General features: G+C 40.7%; 1 protein-coding gene and 1 long non-coding RNA gene across 2 annotated transcripts in view; one reads left to right on the top strand and one right to left on the bottom strand.

Moving 5' to 3' along the window:
• Nucleotides 1–218: 218 nt before the first annotated feature.
• sorcs3a (sortilin related VPS10 domain containing receptor 3a) overlaps nt 219–15,612 on the top strand; it is a 217,077-nt gene continuing 201,683 nt past the window's right edge. Inside the window, exon 1 of the mRNA XM_071504406.1 lies at nt 219–1,053. Coding sequence (XP_071360507.1) covers nt 364–1,053 — 690 coding nt within the window. The 5' untranslated portion in view covers nt 219–363. The remainder of the gene's footprint in view (nt 1,054–15,612) is intronic.
• LOC139636556 (uncharacterized) lies at nt 10,649–11,931 on the bottom strand. The gene is made up of 2 exons (XR_011694421.1): nt 11,444–11,931; nt 10,649–11,354 (listed from the first exon to the last, which is right to left on the bottom strand). It is a non-coding gene; the product is annotated as an uncharacterized lncRNA (long non-coding RNA).

The raw sequence follows: 15,612 nt of genomic DNA on the forward strand, positions 1-15,612 counted from the left end.
GATATGATTTGAGCTGTACATAGACGACGTCTGCGATCTAAACTTCAGAGAGAACTGGAGAAAACTCAGCACCATGGACAGCGTCTCGCTCTCTCTCTCTCTCTCTCTCTCTCTCTCTCTCTCTTCCGGGCGCACACTCGGCAGCTGGCTGCGATACAGCTCCTCCCTCCTGTGTGGTGGCTTTCCCGACCAAAGATCCTTGGACGTGAACAGTTTCGTTGAAGAGCACCCCTCCTCCCTCCCCCCAAACAACCAGACGGACAATCGAGGCTCCAGCTATTCCATATCGACCTGAGAGAAGGGAGTTAAGGTGTCGGATAAGGTCTCTAGCGGTCCTTCTACCCCACCAAATCTCTGTCAGCGATGGAGACTTGGGCTGGCATCTGCCCAGGTTTGCACTTATCTCGGGGTATCTGGGTGATGATAGCCGCTCTTACCCTGCAAAATGCCAAGGCGGAGATAACTTGCGCTTCTTGCCTGTCGCCAGTTCAACTTCACCTGGAGAAATTACATCTGGGGATGCGCACTGACCCGACAGAGGAAGCGAGCACCCTAAAAAACAACCGAGTAGAGTTTAAGGAACTCGGGGTTACTGACCAAGACACTGGAGTGGACGACGACCATGACACAGGCGTTTCTGTCGAGGATGTCCCCCTGTTCCCCCAAGATGTCAGTTTGTATGGAGTTACTACAGAGGAAAATACACCGAGGTCCAGCGAAGAAAGTCACCGCGGCAGTGTTAAAACGGAAAAGGAGCCCGAGATGGGTGAGGATGCTGCGCTCCGGAGAGTGAAGAGAAGCGGTCCTGAGTTTGCCGAGTTCAGCGAGAGCAGGTGGACCGGCCGGACTGGTGCGGATGCGAGCGCTCCGGAGAATCGAGGCTCGTTGTTAGACGGACAGAAGCAGGGCAGGTCCGACTTCAGATGGAACAGGGACGAAGGGAGAGGAAGTACCCAGCAGGATGATCCCAAGCTGACCAGCAGCACTTTCGCTCTGACGGGGGACTCTGCACATAACCATGCCGTGGTCTACTGGTCAGGACAAAACAGCAGCGTAAGTAACCATGGTTCATTATTTAATTTCCCTCTGCATATTTGGCCGCTTGTCATGACTCCACATTTTACACGAACTCTTGGGCGAGAGTGGGGTATTTTCAGCAGCTGGGTGAACTCCGTGACGCACAGAGCCTTTGAGACTTTGTGCTCTATCGTGCCGCTGAGTTGTGGTTCACTGTTAACAGGTGCATTGGAAGCTACAGATGCGCACCGACCCACACTGCTCCCTAAATGCCAGACCTGAGCAGCTTTTGTGAACTGCATTCGACTGCGACCTTTGACTCTCGCACGAATTACGCACGAAAACCCCCCTTTCTATTCAAGCATTTCTTTTGGCCTTCAGTGCGTGCCCTGAGACTCGTGCATTTTGAGTTTAATATTTAGTTTGTCATGATTTATAGCCTCGTCTTAGTGTGAAAAATATTTATGATTTATTTGCACCGAATTGGAGATATGCTAATGCATGATTCATTCATCCCCACTGATGCTAGGTTTTTCATCCAAATTAATTGACTTGGGAGGGAGGGAGTCATAAATTATTCCTCAATCTCCGATAAGCCCCTAAATTCTTTAGATTATGAATTTCTCCTCTTTATGACTCCTCATGCGCCCCCTGAATCTTTGAATTGGCTCAACTGAAGCATTAAAAAAGACCGTATCAATTGGGGTTTACTGATTGTTTAGGACCTTTTCCATTTTTAAACTTAATGGATGACCGCCACTGTTGTGCGGTGCTATTTTTATATTGGACATAAAAAGGTGTCACCCATGGATGCATTACCACGGACTTTCCAAAGGGGGGGTGTTCAGTGTTTGGAGGTTCAGTGTTACCCCATCTGCATTATCACCAAGGAGGAGACGTGTGCCTCCCTGAAACAATGGAGCCTAATGACATAGACTCAGGGATTAAATGCTGCACTAGATTGTAGATTGTGACAAAACCCACATAAAATATAGATTATGAAGGAAAATATCTTCTTTTTTTATTCCAAGCATGATTTCAGAACATTTGGTATATTCAGAAATAACTACAGTACCTCCAAAAATACCTAAAGAATGCTAGATGTGCAGTTTAAGACTCAGTGGAAATATATGTAATCAAAATAAGAGTTTAAAGAGGTTCTCTTGCTCTGCGCTTGTAGGTGGGCAACGTGCAGTATCAAAACATTACTGTACAGGTCAAAGATGGGGGCAACCTGCTGCCTTAATGTATAAATCTAAACAGCAGTAAATAGTTCACAGTACTGCTTACTCGCCTCTAAAAGGACACAGAACACATTCAAGCCCATTCTGCATAGGAAATGGATGAATTTCCTGCCCCTCTTACACAAGAGAGCCCTCATAGGAAGAGAATAATGAGACAAAATGAATCAAAGTCATTTACACAACCATGTAAGCTCACAGGGTGCCGATAGGCTCTTCTTTGTGGTTTCACAAGCTTAATTTGTTGTTGTGGCTGCTCCACCGCTTTATTCCATTTGAAAAAAACAAAAAAAATCCCGCATATTCAGTCTTGTCTGAGCTGATTATGACATGGTGTATGAACTTGTTTTTTAACCCGCAGTGAAGACTGTGGGGCTGAGAGTGGAACATATTTGTGTGTGTGAGTGTGTGTCTGCGTGCATGTGTTTGTGTGCGTGTGTAACGGCATGAGTGTGCACTGGATAGAGAGGGTGAGGAGGTTATTGTGTGCCGCTGCCCCTCAGCTTTAAATCTTTAATAATTATCTTGACAACTGAGGTCTCTATTTCAAAGTCTTTTCTTCTTTCTTGGGAAAAAACAAAGGGAATCAGGCCTGGCCTCAAGAGCATCCTCAAGAGAGATCTCCTACTTAATCTCCATTGGCCGTTGGGGCTTGTTCTGGTGATGAATGGGGTGGTAGGACAGGCAGATTGAGCTTGCGGTCTTCTAACTTAACTGCAGCAGTAGTTAAGTTAGAGTAAGAATAAGTGGCTGGCTAACAGGATGGTTAGCTGGTTGGATGGATGACCAGCTCAGTCGCCTTAATCTTAACTGTCTATTTACTGCCTGTCTATTTACTGTTCTGTTCCAGTAGGGGACAGCTGTTGCAGAGCACATCCTTCTCTTTCTCCCTATGTTCTCTGTCTGTCTTGACACTGTCAGCCATTAAATGCACATTAAAATGTCAAGAAATCATAATATAATATAATAATGATTTGTATCTTTATGGTCACATTTGACTGACAAGATGCCTGTTATAAATAATGCCTGTTGTCTGAGGAGTAAAAGCAGCAAAAGCATAATGATGTTATTGTGCTACAAAACCTCTAAGGAAGTCAGGGTGGCTGATTCCACAAAGTGTCCAACAATAACACTGGAGACCACTGTTTCCACCCCATCTCCAACCAACAGTCAGTCTTAGTTTCTTTTAACCTTCACCACAATATTTTTTCAACCTTTGACGCTAGATGACGCTACTTGATGGATCGTGTCCCATCCCATTCTTGTACAATCTTTCATAACCTTCATCAAGTAGTTCTTTTAACCATTACTACAAACATTGCCATACCTTAACTAAGTAGTCTGTCCTTTAAATATGACAGTCCCTATGTTGACCAGAAAGTTCTATTAACCATGACCATGATCACTCACTAACTATAATCAAGTATACTGGAGGCAGCGATTAACATCCTATTTCCTACCAACATTCAACGTTGGTTTCTTTTAACCATCATCACAAACTTCTTTTGACCATGACCACAGCCATTCCTGAACCCTAACAATGTAGTTTTTATTTAAACATGACAATGATTGTTCCATAACCTTCTGCAACAGTTATTTTAACCACAACCATGATCATTCTCTAAATTTGACCAATTAGTGGCCTGGTGTCTGACTTTGGCATGACAATTTGCATCCAATTTCCAACCAACAGTCAGCATAGGTTTCTTTTAACCATGACCACAAACTTCTCCTCACCTTAAACAAGTGGTCATTTTTACCATGACCTGAATCTTACCCAAACCTTAACCATAAAGTTCTTGGCAAAGTTCTTTCCATATCCTGGACCCAGTGGTTATTTTAACCATAAGCTTGACCATTGTCTAACCTTAACCAAGTAGTGCCTACATCAATGTCAAAGTCAGACATTGGAGAACACTACTTGACTGCATGACTTGATTGCATCCTGTCTCCTAACTAAAGTCAGTGTTGATTTCTCTGAACTTTGACCACAGTGTTTCCCTTAATTTGCTCATACAGTTCTTTTAACGATTACCATGATCATTAACTAACCTATTTTAATTGGCTAAACCTTACCAAATGATGACCATAGATGGTAGATCAGAAAATGTTCATATAAATCATTTTTTGTAACATTCTGTGGGACTTACTGGCACTATGACATTTTATTTTGGTATAAAATGACTGATCTTGAGGGACTGGATTGGTGGCCATCATGCGCCCTGTTTCACTGACCTTTAGACAAGATATTGAATCTCTATCTGCTCAACCATTTAAATTCACCTGGACTAAATGCCTAAAATATGAAAGTAAATGAATGTCAGTAGGCTGACGAGCATGCTGTTTGGTTGACTGGCCCCTGCATCGACAATAAATTCACAACCTCTTTGGTCTAGAGACTTTCTCTCAGTCTTATTCCAGCCAGATTGGTCGGCCGTGTCTTGTACTGCTACTACCTCTGGGAGGACTTGACATTGCTGTGGGTTCCCTGGGGGGAATGGGATGTCCTCTGAGGCGTGTACACAAGGCTAATGCACTTACTGTCTCTCTCTGTACCTGTCCAACTTGCTTTCTCTGCCCTACCTCTTGCTATCTGTCTGTTGTTGTGTGTGTCTTCATGTCTGCCTGAGGCTTATACAGGTTATGTTGCAATCTTAACCTTAGATATTAACTAGCAATGTAGAGGTATCAGTGTTGAGACTAACTGTCATTTATCATATTCATGGGCATCATTCCATTGAAGCATCCCAACAGCAAAGTGACAAGTTTAGGTTTTTTTTCCTTAAGTATTTTCGAGGCTCAGTGGTCATGAGCATAATGGCATTGTGACTGACAGCTTTAATACAAAATGGAATAGCTTGAGCAGTACCTCTTGTAGTTTAATCTTGAAACATTAATCTCTTCTAAGGGAACATTGAGATTTCCCCTCAATAGCATAATCACAATGAATATGTTTCTTCAAGAACACTGGGACCATAAATATCAGAATATTTAGTGGAGCACAGGACAGGGTGTCAGATTTTCAGCTGATGAATGCCACATTTTCACCCCTTGATGTTTTTTTCATCTACGATGGCACATGGCGCCGTCTTTGTTGTTTTCCATCCACTGGGGGGGTTACGAAAATTAGCATAAGACAGTTGTCTTTAAAGTCTTGAGATCTCATGCAGAGGCAGGTCAGTCATACGTGGCAAGCCATCAATAGAGCTGACTGTGTGTTTGAAATTCCCAAATCCCTCTTGAGAACCAGAGGAACACATGCAGACTCTCATCAGTTGCATTTGAGGGCAGATAATGTCACGCAGCAAAAACACACACACATGTTCAGGCAGGAACACGGCAAATACGATATCTGCATTTTTGCAGGATTTTGAACACAACTTATTTATGACTCCTGTTTGGAAAGAACATGACATTCTGCAAAAATTTTGAGTAGAATACTCAATCTGACTGACTGATATTTGCATGCCGTGGTCATTATGCACCACCTATAGTGCAGAAAGAGCCCAGAGACCCACCAACAAGGACAGAGTTGTGTGCAGCATTCCCAACTATCGTCTCTGCAGCCAGTGATTTAGGATGTAGAGGTGGGTCTTGTTCCTGCTCACTTTCCATCAACCCATCTCACTCCTCAGCCTAAATTACTGATGGTAATACATTATAAAGTTGTTTCTTTCCTTTGCTCTCCCGCTACCATGGTGGCCCTCTGCTCTGGAGGAAGAGAGAGAAAAAACTAGAATATCATAAATAATGTAGCCCTTCCAGTGGGCCTTATCTCCCTTATCCCTCGATCTCTCCTCCCTCCCACCCTCCTCCTCTAATTAGTGTCTACAAATTTGTTTCCTGTCCCTTGTTTTTTTGCAGTGGAAGTATGATGTCGTGGCAAGAAGCCATGTGCCACAAAACATGAATGGAGAATCCGTCTTGACTGGCCTCCAGATCTAAACTCTTGGCTGCAGTTCCTGAACAGTTGGGGTTGGGCTCTGGCTCTGGCTCTTGACCTCCTGATTCCATGTGCTGTGGTTTTAAAAGCATGTTATGTCACTTAATGCTTACACTGTATGTCTAAGCTTTCAATTTCCATGTGTCACTTAGTGTTTCACATAATGTATAGTAGGTCACATTTCATTTCTACCTTAATGTGTGGCACACATTTTAGCCAAGCAGAATAAAAAGCAACATTTTGCTTACAGAGGTTCTGTGTGGGAATGGCATAACAGCTTAGCACATTGCTTGAAATCTAACTAGAAAAATATGGTTAAGGAAAAAGTGTCAGACTAAAACATAGTGCTGTCAGAATCACCTAACCCTTATGACTGAATACACAGAAATCCGCCTCTTTCCTTTTACCTGATTTAACTAGGTCAGCACAATTTCAGAGTGCATTTTATTACTCCAGTTAAAGGTCACCAGATACACTTATAAGTGCCACATGATGTTAAAACTCTCGCTAGTGCTCGGCACAGAAACGCCACCACATTAAGGAAAGCCATTCAGGAAGCCATCCAATCAGGATGCATTGCACCTGCTGCTGCAGCACGCTGCGAGTCTCAGATCACATACAGCTGCTAAAAGCTTTGAAGTTATGAGCACGGATGTAGTAGAATTCCAGCCAGTCAGACGAGAAGCTTGAACACTGTGTTCGCCAGACCTAATAGCCTCATTATGTTTCCTGTATGATTGCCATGGTGGCCAAGGCGCTAATGGAAGCCACCTCAGTACGACTTCAGAGAGTTGGGTATAATCATTCGGTTGGCCACCATTCCTGTTCAGCGCGACAAGGGTGTCGACATTATCTGTGTAAAGAAAAGTGTCTTAGAAAGAGAGAATTCTGTGAGTAAGTATATGTGTGTTAATTACATTGGTAAACCCCAGTGTCCGATTTAATTTATTTTCATTTCTATTCTACTCATTGCCCTTTCCCTATCTGGGTAACCACCTAACAGGTAGGGCCATCCTTTCCCCACTGTCTTCTCTTGCAGTGCACAGTTTGAATATCTATGGATTTACTTAAGGAATATTGAGCTTTGAGCTTTAAGACTTCTAAGTCCCAGAGGTACTGTGCGTCTTGACCTTATCAAGCTTTTTTTTCCTGAACCAAGTGGGATACCTTGTAATGTTGATGTCCCTTGCCATTTCCCTAACACGGGGAGTCAGGGAGACCAGCCAGGCAATGAGCATCTAATAATGTCAGACATCAATGAAGCGATCGCATGCTGTGTTTCTCTCTCTCTCTCTCTTTCTCTCTCTCTCTCTTTCTCTGCCTCAGCCTGTACTTGCTTCTTTTCTTTCTCTTCCTGTCTGTCCTCCCTCAGCACGCACTGTCCCTCCCACGCATTGATATATATTCACAAGGTCACAGTTACGCAAATTGCAAGCATTCAGAGACAGACTTGTTCCTATGCAAGCAGAAAGACACAAACTTGCATGCATGCACACAGGTTACAAAAAAAAAAGAAAAAAAAAAAGGCATGAACGTTGAAGCACAGACAGACACACACACCCTTAATCTGTCTCAGTATCTTGTCTCACTCTCGGTCAGAGTGAATAGTGTCGTGCCTGGAGGAGGTTGTCATTGATGGAGACTAATGTTGACACATCACACCCCAGGACCTGCAGTCAATTAACACATTGTCTAATTAAAGTGATCTACTGGTTTATCTATGAGAGATTGAAAGTGGCTGTAAAATGGATCCACGCTGCATTAACTTTACAATCAGGTCTGCTTCTTTATTTCCATTTAGATTTTAATGGTAATAACCAGCTTAAACATCTCCCATTACCAAACCGATTGTGTATGCATCTTTCATTGATGGTGGCGGGAGATGAATGCTCATGATTTTAAATTTCTATTTTCTGTTACTATCCTTCTCAAGCTGTACAAAATATTCCAGCAGCTGTTAGTGACTTTCCATAGTATCTGGTGTGGAACCCAGCCTGAAAAGTGCCCTTTAAATAAATCATCCCTCAAGCCATTTTTTTTTATAAGTCACGTTCCTCCCCCCCAAGGCTTGCAGTTACTTTCTTTGAATGGAAACAGCATTATATTTCTATTAAACACAGTAATTGTCTCTTACTTACCCAGCTACCATGCTGAGCAGCTTTTAAAATTTTAATGACGCAGAAAGAGTTGTTTGGACTGGTTGACAGGTACGTTGCTAATATAAGTCTGCCATATAACAGAGTGTGAGCGGTCAGGGACGTCAATGAATTATTAATCTCTATGCTCCTTTATAGGTGTTTTCTGTTATGGTGGAGGTTCCACTGGAATGAATACAGTGCCTTCACATAGTCCTGCTGAGAAAAAACTGTAATCTACACAGAATAAAATAGGTCCAGCGAAGATATTGGTAGCATTCCCTTAGATTAAACAATTATTAGTGGTGACACTATCAAGCCTGTTGCATTCAATTCCCACTGAGGCCCTATTATTTACACTCTATTTAGACTCTACATACTGTAGAAATAACTGTATTATGAAATGCAAAATATTTAAATAAATATTTAATCTTACCTTATTAATATGTCACTTCTTATTGAGACCTAGTGTGTTAACACATTTCTGTAGTATTGTTTGAGGCTGTCCTTTGTGGTGGTGATAGTTATTTTCTAATGCATTACAAAGAAAGAAATTTTGAAAGATATTTTGGCCTCCACAATGGCTCCCACAGTCTGAGTAATCAACATCTCTCTGACATGGTCTAAACAAAATTTAAAATGTAATGTGACCTGGTGATATGGTTGAAAGCTTCAGAATGAATGAGTAAGTAGCTCAAAAAAAAAAAAAAAAAAAAAGTTGTCAAGCTTTTACACATTTGAAGTGACTCTATGTGAACTCTATTATTAAAACATAACAATGAACACAATCTTCCTCCTAAAAATGATAAGTTGTAGTTGTAATTATAAAGTGCAGTCTTGCTCACTTAAATACATGAGCATTAGCTTATGGTAGCTAATCTTAGCTAATGTTTGTAAACTAATGATCATGTTGTGTTGTTGTTGTGTAACTGATATTACTGAGTCAGTTTGCTGACTTTATGATTTTTCTCTATTTTGCTATTGTTATACTATGATTCACTGAGTACTATTATGAGAAAAATTGTCAGCAAATGCCCCATAAGCTTTCTTTAAGCCAACGTGGATAAGGAGCCCTTAAAAAGTGGTTCTACTAATGCTGAAGAAAATTGTAAGTAAGTGAGTGAGTGGAGATAAAATCAAAAATTAAGTTTAAGATTTGAAATTTAAATTTATTACATTACTGTTGCAGTTGATTGCATTACAGGGACTTCTCTTTGTCTGGTCCCTTGGTTTAAGAGACACTGGCAAAATATCTGCTAAATGGTATTTGACATGTTACAGTATGCTGTTTCAGCCGATTATTGTTTTCAAGAATCTTTGAGAGCTGGCACCTGGATCCAGGAGATGAAAACTGTTGCCACATGTAATCAAGTTTGTTAACTTCATGCACAGACAAATGAGGCTGTTTCTTTTGCTTGTGTCTGGTTTCAGTGTAATGATGATAGGAGACATCATTTGTCAACATGCATTGATTCTGTTATCACTTAGGTATCATTGCAAAAAGTCCAGCAAGCATCATGGTTAAATGCGTGAAAGTGCCTGTTGTGTGCATTAGTGAAAGAGATATGTATGCACTTATGTATGCATACTGTATCTGTGTGTGCAAAAACACATGCTGTATTAATGTGTGTTGCTGCTAATGGATGTGAGCTGCCACCAACACATAAAAACCTAATAAAACATGCTAAATTAAGAGTTGTCAGCTTTAGCTTATTTACCTGACAAAGTAAGCTCAAGGTGTAAAAAGTTAAGTCTTTACTCCTCTCCCCCTGGCTATTTTGTTTCCAGCAGCTAAATACAAGAAATACAACACTGTAGCAAAAACATAGTATAAATGGATATATAATAATACATAGAATACCAATAATGGAAAAGAAAGTGCTGATGTCTCTTCTACTTTACATTAACCTCAACAGATAAATAATCTATCTTGTCTTGCTTGTGTTACTTAAGTCATCCCCAAGTGGCCCCACTTCTACTCTCATTGCTTGTTTTTCTGCGTCTTCCATCTCAATTACTTCACAGCATCTCCACTTGAGGTTGTACTGAATACAAGGAGTAATGTTGAGTAATGAGTTGTAACAGACATGTAACAAAATAAATACCCGTAGTCTGACACTTTTTACATGCCCCAGCTTGAGAGTCTGTTTTTGCCTGCATCAACAGCACAGTGATTTTCTGCAGTGTAGCTCGTTGTGCTGAGAGCAGCACATAAAAGGCAGCATCAATGAGGGCTTTTTCTTTTTTAATGTAAAGCTTTATCACCTTTTTTTGGTAGTAGTTGTAATGAAGGGAGCCTCTTAAATATTCACTTATATTACAGTGCAATTTATTGATGAAAAGTGTATTTAGTCATCCCAAATCTGGCAAATCCTAGTACATTTCTTGCTCTAAAGTAGAAGCTTAAACCTCCTAAATCCTAATAATTGTCAGTGAAGGTAGCCACAGCACTGCCCCAGTCCTGTCATAGAGAGACTGATAGTGGGCCTTTACAATCAATGGTGCTCAGTATCATTCCTGGTGTGTCACATACCCTCAGGCTACAGTGAAAATAAGGCAAATAACTGTTCAGCCAAAGTGAGACTTTTTTGGGTGCTGTATTTTCTAGTGGTTTAGGGACAGTATATGTCGCCAAGGGGGAGGGGTTCATTAAAAGAAACAAAGCCACCAAGGAGAGAGCCTAGGACTCTACTTAAGTTGCACAGAAGTGAGCAGTATAAATCAACTAACAGCAGGACTCACAATGAACAATTTCTTTTAAAATTAATCAGAATTACCCCAGTGTGACAATTGACTAAATGGGCATAAAAACTGATCAGCTAAAAGTAATATAAAACATATAAAAGTCTAATAAGAGAACACGTCCTTGCTTTTGTTGTCAGCAGAGTGTCCTTTAACTGGCCATCCGGTCCCTCCTGGTGCCCCGTCAGCCAATCTTCCTCTCGCTCTCGTCGCGGATCTATGCCCACCACAGTGGTATCCTCCTTACACTTATCCGTCTATAAACCGTTGCTGCTACTGCCAGGACGGAGAAAAAAGAAACAAGCCACCAGTGGGGAGCCCAGTAGTGACCTGCGTCCACCCACCCACAATTCCACACCACTTACTCTCTTTCTGGAAAGCTCGCCTAGCTGTCCGGACTATGTGTAGCTTGCCTGGGTAGGTATGCCTTGTGGTCCTGGCTCTTTGGCACCGCTCACTCCGCTGGGCCTGCATCCATGTTCGTCTTCCTCCGCTGCCTCCACACCGTCTGATTTCTTCATGCTCCTCTGGCAGGCCACACTGACACCTCCCCACCCCGTTAATTGCCTTTGCCCAGGTGTTTCCAATTGATTAGGGATAGGTCACACAAAGGAAACTACACAAAATATGAAAACTCACACACATGCAAAAGCAAATAATTACAATCAAACAGCAAGCAACTAATAAAATCTTAACAAAATATAATGCATGCAACTCAAAACAGCAATCCAAAATATAACTTAAGGCAATTTGGGTTCTGTCTCAAATATAAACCTGCATTTATCAATACTTTTGAAGAATGCATCAGATGACTGGAATGTGACTATTATCATGATTATTATGTAGATCTGCACCAAATTGTAGAAAGCCATAGATCTAAACAGTATTTAAATGTGTGATTTTTATTTACATAAAGGTCCATACATTATTTCCTGAGAAATTGACGATAATGTTGAAAAAAAGCCTCAATTGGCACCAAAGTTTAAGGGGTTCTTGCCTGCACCATCCTCCATTTGGGGCAAACCAGTTCAATGCTTTTTTAATCCTGCTGACAAACAAATACACACAGGTGAATACACAACCTCCTTCGTGGAGCCTTTTAGCTTCTTTTTGTTATGGTTTATAGCCTATTTGTTCTATAGATCCTTTTTGTGTTTGTAAACATCAGTGATGTGCTTTGTGGGCATAGCTGAACTGGTGGCAGAAAGTGTCAGTTAGTCGTCTCCGGTGTCAATTTACAACATAATCAAGTCCATTCATTCTAAATGGCCCCACATCCCCATTATTTTATTTAAAGGTTTGATATCCATTAGGAAACATATGTGTGACCTTAAGTACTGAAAACCATTTCAGGCTTCTCTCTGGAGCTCTAGCAACAACAGGTCACTCTTTGAAAGGCCAACCACAGGTAATGGTTGTAGCCTACTACTGTATCTTGGTAAAACTCACCCATAATGCCAATGGTCTGTTGGCACTGAAATAAGATGAACAGACAAATCCAGTTGGATTTCGCTCTGGAGATATACACCGGAGCCTTGGACCTGGTTCTGGTGCAAGTCGCTGGATCTTTTGGCGGCATTGGAAAAGAAAGGTTGGCATAGCCTGCTGCCCCTACCTCCACTCTCTTCAGCTGCTAGATCCTGTGAGCAAACAAGTGCAGTGCCGTTGTGCTTCACAGTTGGTCAGGGGAGTGTGCATAGCTGCAGAATGCAGGACTATTGCGGACATCAGGGAGATGGGTGATCAGGTGGCTTGGACAGCACGAATGGAATATAGAGATGGATTATGTGGAGAAGAAAGAGCAGTCTACCCTTCTGTTGCTGCCAGACCAAGTGGAGTTTTGAATGGGATTGATAGAACTGCAGACAAGACCTAGACATGCTTTATAATTAAAAATTAAAACACATAGAAATCTCACTTTCTACGGAGCCTTCAATGGTTTGTCAGTGGTTAAGTAAAGAAGAGGATGCAGAAACAAAGTCAATGATATTGTGTGGTCCGAAGGCTTAGTTAAGTTGGTGCTCAGTCACCGTGTAAATGCCATATTACAGATATAATGTTACCATATACCCTATTAATTAAATGCTTGTATAAAGACTGAGTGATGTTATAACTGTCAATGAGCAATTTTGCTTGTTTACATGCTATTTCTGCTTACACTCCATTGTTGCTAAACATGGTCAATTTACCACTATGAAATAGCCTGCTGAGAATGCCAGCTTTGTGGTTGCTGCTTTATCTTTATTAACTACATCACTGATTTTGCCTTTGTGTGTGATAAATAGTGGAGATTTCATCAGTGCAGTCTGTCTGTTTAATGGCTTCCAACCATAAATATAGCTTTTGTACTCTATAAAAATGAAGGTCATCTTTTTTTGCATTCCTATTGTGATAGCTGCTGTTTTTATGCCACCACAATGCATTTGCAACTGAAGTGACGTAACTGTGACATCCACTCCAAATTGGTCTATATGGTGCAATCCCTGTCAGCCATTTTAGCAAAATATGCTATGACAAAGTTAGCAGCTAGCGTTTGAAGAACAGAGAACATGTTGCAACAGGCAGATATATCTTCTCAGATTATGTAGAAAACAAAGTAGAGCTAAAGTAAAGTGAACATTAGACCTACATTCTGCCAGATGGCTAGAAACTTGACAAATAAATGATAATGTTGTGTCTGCTAGATGTTTATAATTGTTGTACCACATCATTTTTAACCAGATATACGGAGGTGATTGCATTAGCTTTTTTGATGTTTGCTAGTGACCAAAAATGAATTAATACAGCTTTAAAATGACAAATTTGAATTAATCTAATATAACTATTGTGATACCCTTTGCTTTCTGCTGCATGTATACCCATCCACAATGGCATTTATTTTTCCTTTTTTTCCCCCTTTTTATTTTTCCTCCACAAGGCACAAATGGAACCCATTGACTCCCACAGCATGTTAGCGATAGTAGCCATATGCCAAAGCCCTTTTAATTATCACACATTATCCCTGAGGTGTCACAATATAATAGCAGGAGCATTAGCTCAGGCTTGACCTTTTCATCAGGGAGATGGCCAGAACCACGACCAAAAAAATGGACAAAACTTGTAAAATGCCAACATCAATGAGATTGTCTTTATTTGACAAACACCGGGATTCACCACCTGGATTACAGTGGTAATCTGACAATTTGGCAACAGACTACTAGGAATGTGTCAGACAAAATAAATTACACTTATCATGTCTGGTCCTTCAGTACAACAATGCCTGTGTAGTCTGGGCTGACCATGGCTCTGCCTTTAACAATAAATATGTTATTGTGTAATCTGCAAAAGTAAGTCAGTTATATAAATTTAAATGAATTATGAATAATGCCCCATTTTCACAATGTGGCCTGCCCAGACTTCAGTGGTATCAATTATCATGAAGGAGATAGATCTCATTCCAATTCCTATTTGATTTTTAACATATCAATGTAAAGACATAATGGAATTTAAATGAGACCACTCCAATTGAAGCAGCAATCTGTTGCATGGAGAGTACTCTATAGCAACTTTATTTAATGAATTCTATTCAGTTCACTGCACTGAATTCTGACTTACGTTTTCATTTGTTCCATGCATGTAGCTTTGGAGCGAGTTATAATATTCATTATGTATTTATACATTCAGCCAAATGCGTTCTGGGCTAATCTTCTCTGTTCTGAACACACGGACACAGAACATGATATAACTGATGGCTTATTAAAGCAACAGACCTGCTTGTTTTCTTGCTCACTATGTTTATCATTTGAAGATGATATCCCACTGATAAGTGCTGGGAATGTAGATAGGACAGCAGAGACTGTGTATCAGGGCTTGAGCTGAAAGAGCAGAGAGACAGAGGTGTTTTCTTTGAAAATTGTTTTTCATTTTATTTCCAAAAAAAGTACCAAAAATATCTCTACTAGTCTGGGTCCACAGAATAGGTCAATGTAATAGAACTAAGCCCAAGCATGAACAAACCGACCTTACAAACTGAAACAAGGGGGAAACACATATAATGGCTGATCAGGGCATTTACTGCACACATACACATGGGGACACACTAAGACATAACCATTTAAACAAACTATAATTACCACAAAACATGTGAGGAAAAGTCAGAGAACAGAAATATCAAAACAGTTGTCAAAGAAAGAACAAAAAATCAAAATAGAAAACATTTCCCTGCTCCATGATGCTGGAGGAACATGGTGCAGTCCAACTGGAAATCAACACCATTTAAGCAGGTTTGATGGATCTGGGACTCCTGCCAGCCAGGCATCTCCAGCAGCAACCCTCAGGTACTGGAAACCATAGAAAACTGAATTATCTTCATGAGCTTAAGTTTATGAAACTAATATAGCAAAACTGACAAAGAAAACTTGTGTAGCCCAAAAACATAATTATACTGTCAAAAATGCTAATAAAACTGTGTATGAACCCAAAATCTATGTTCCCCAATTATGTATCTGTTTGTTATGTGTCAAGCTAAAAAGGAGAGACTCTTAAACTACATAAA

This window comes from Trachinotus anak, unplaced genomic scaffold (assembly GCF_046630095.1).
Source record: "Trachinotus anak isolate AG129_WGS33_773 ecotype Australia unplaced genomic scaffold, CSIRO_AGI_Tana_v1 ptg000019l, whole genome shotgun sequence".
Lineage (NCBI taxonomy): Eukaryota > Metazoa > Chordata > Actinopteri > Carangiformes > Carangidae > Trachinotus > Trachinotus anak.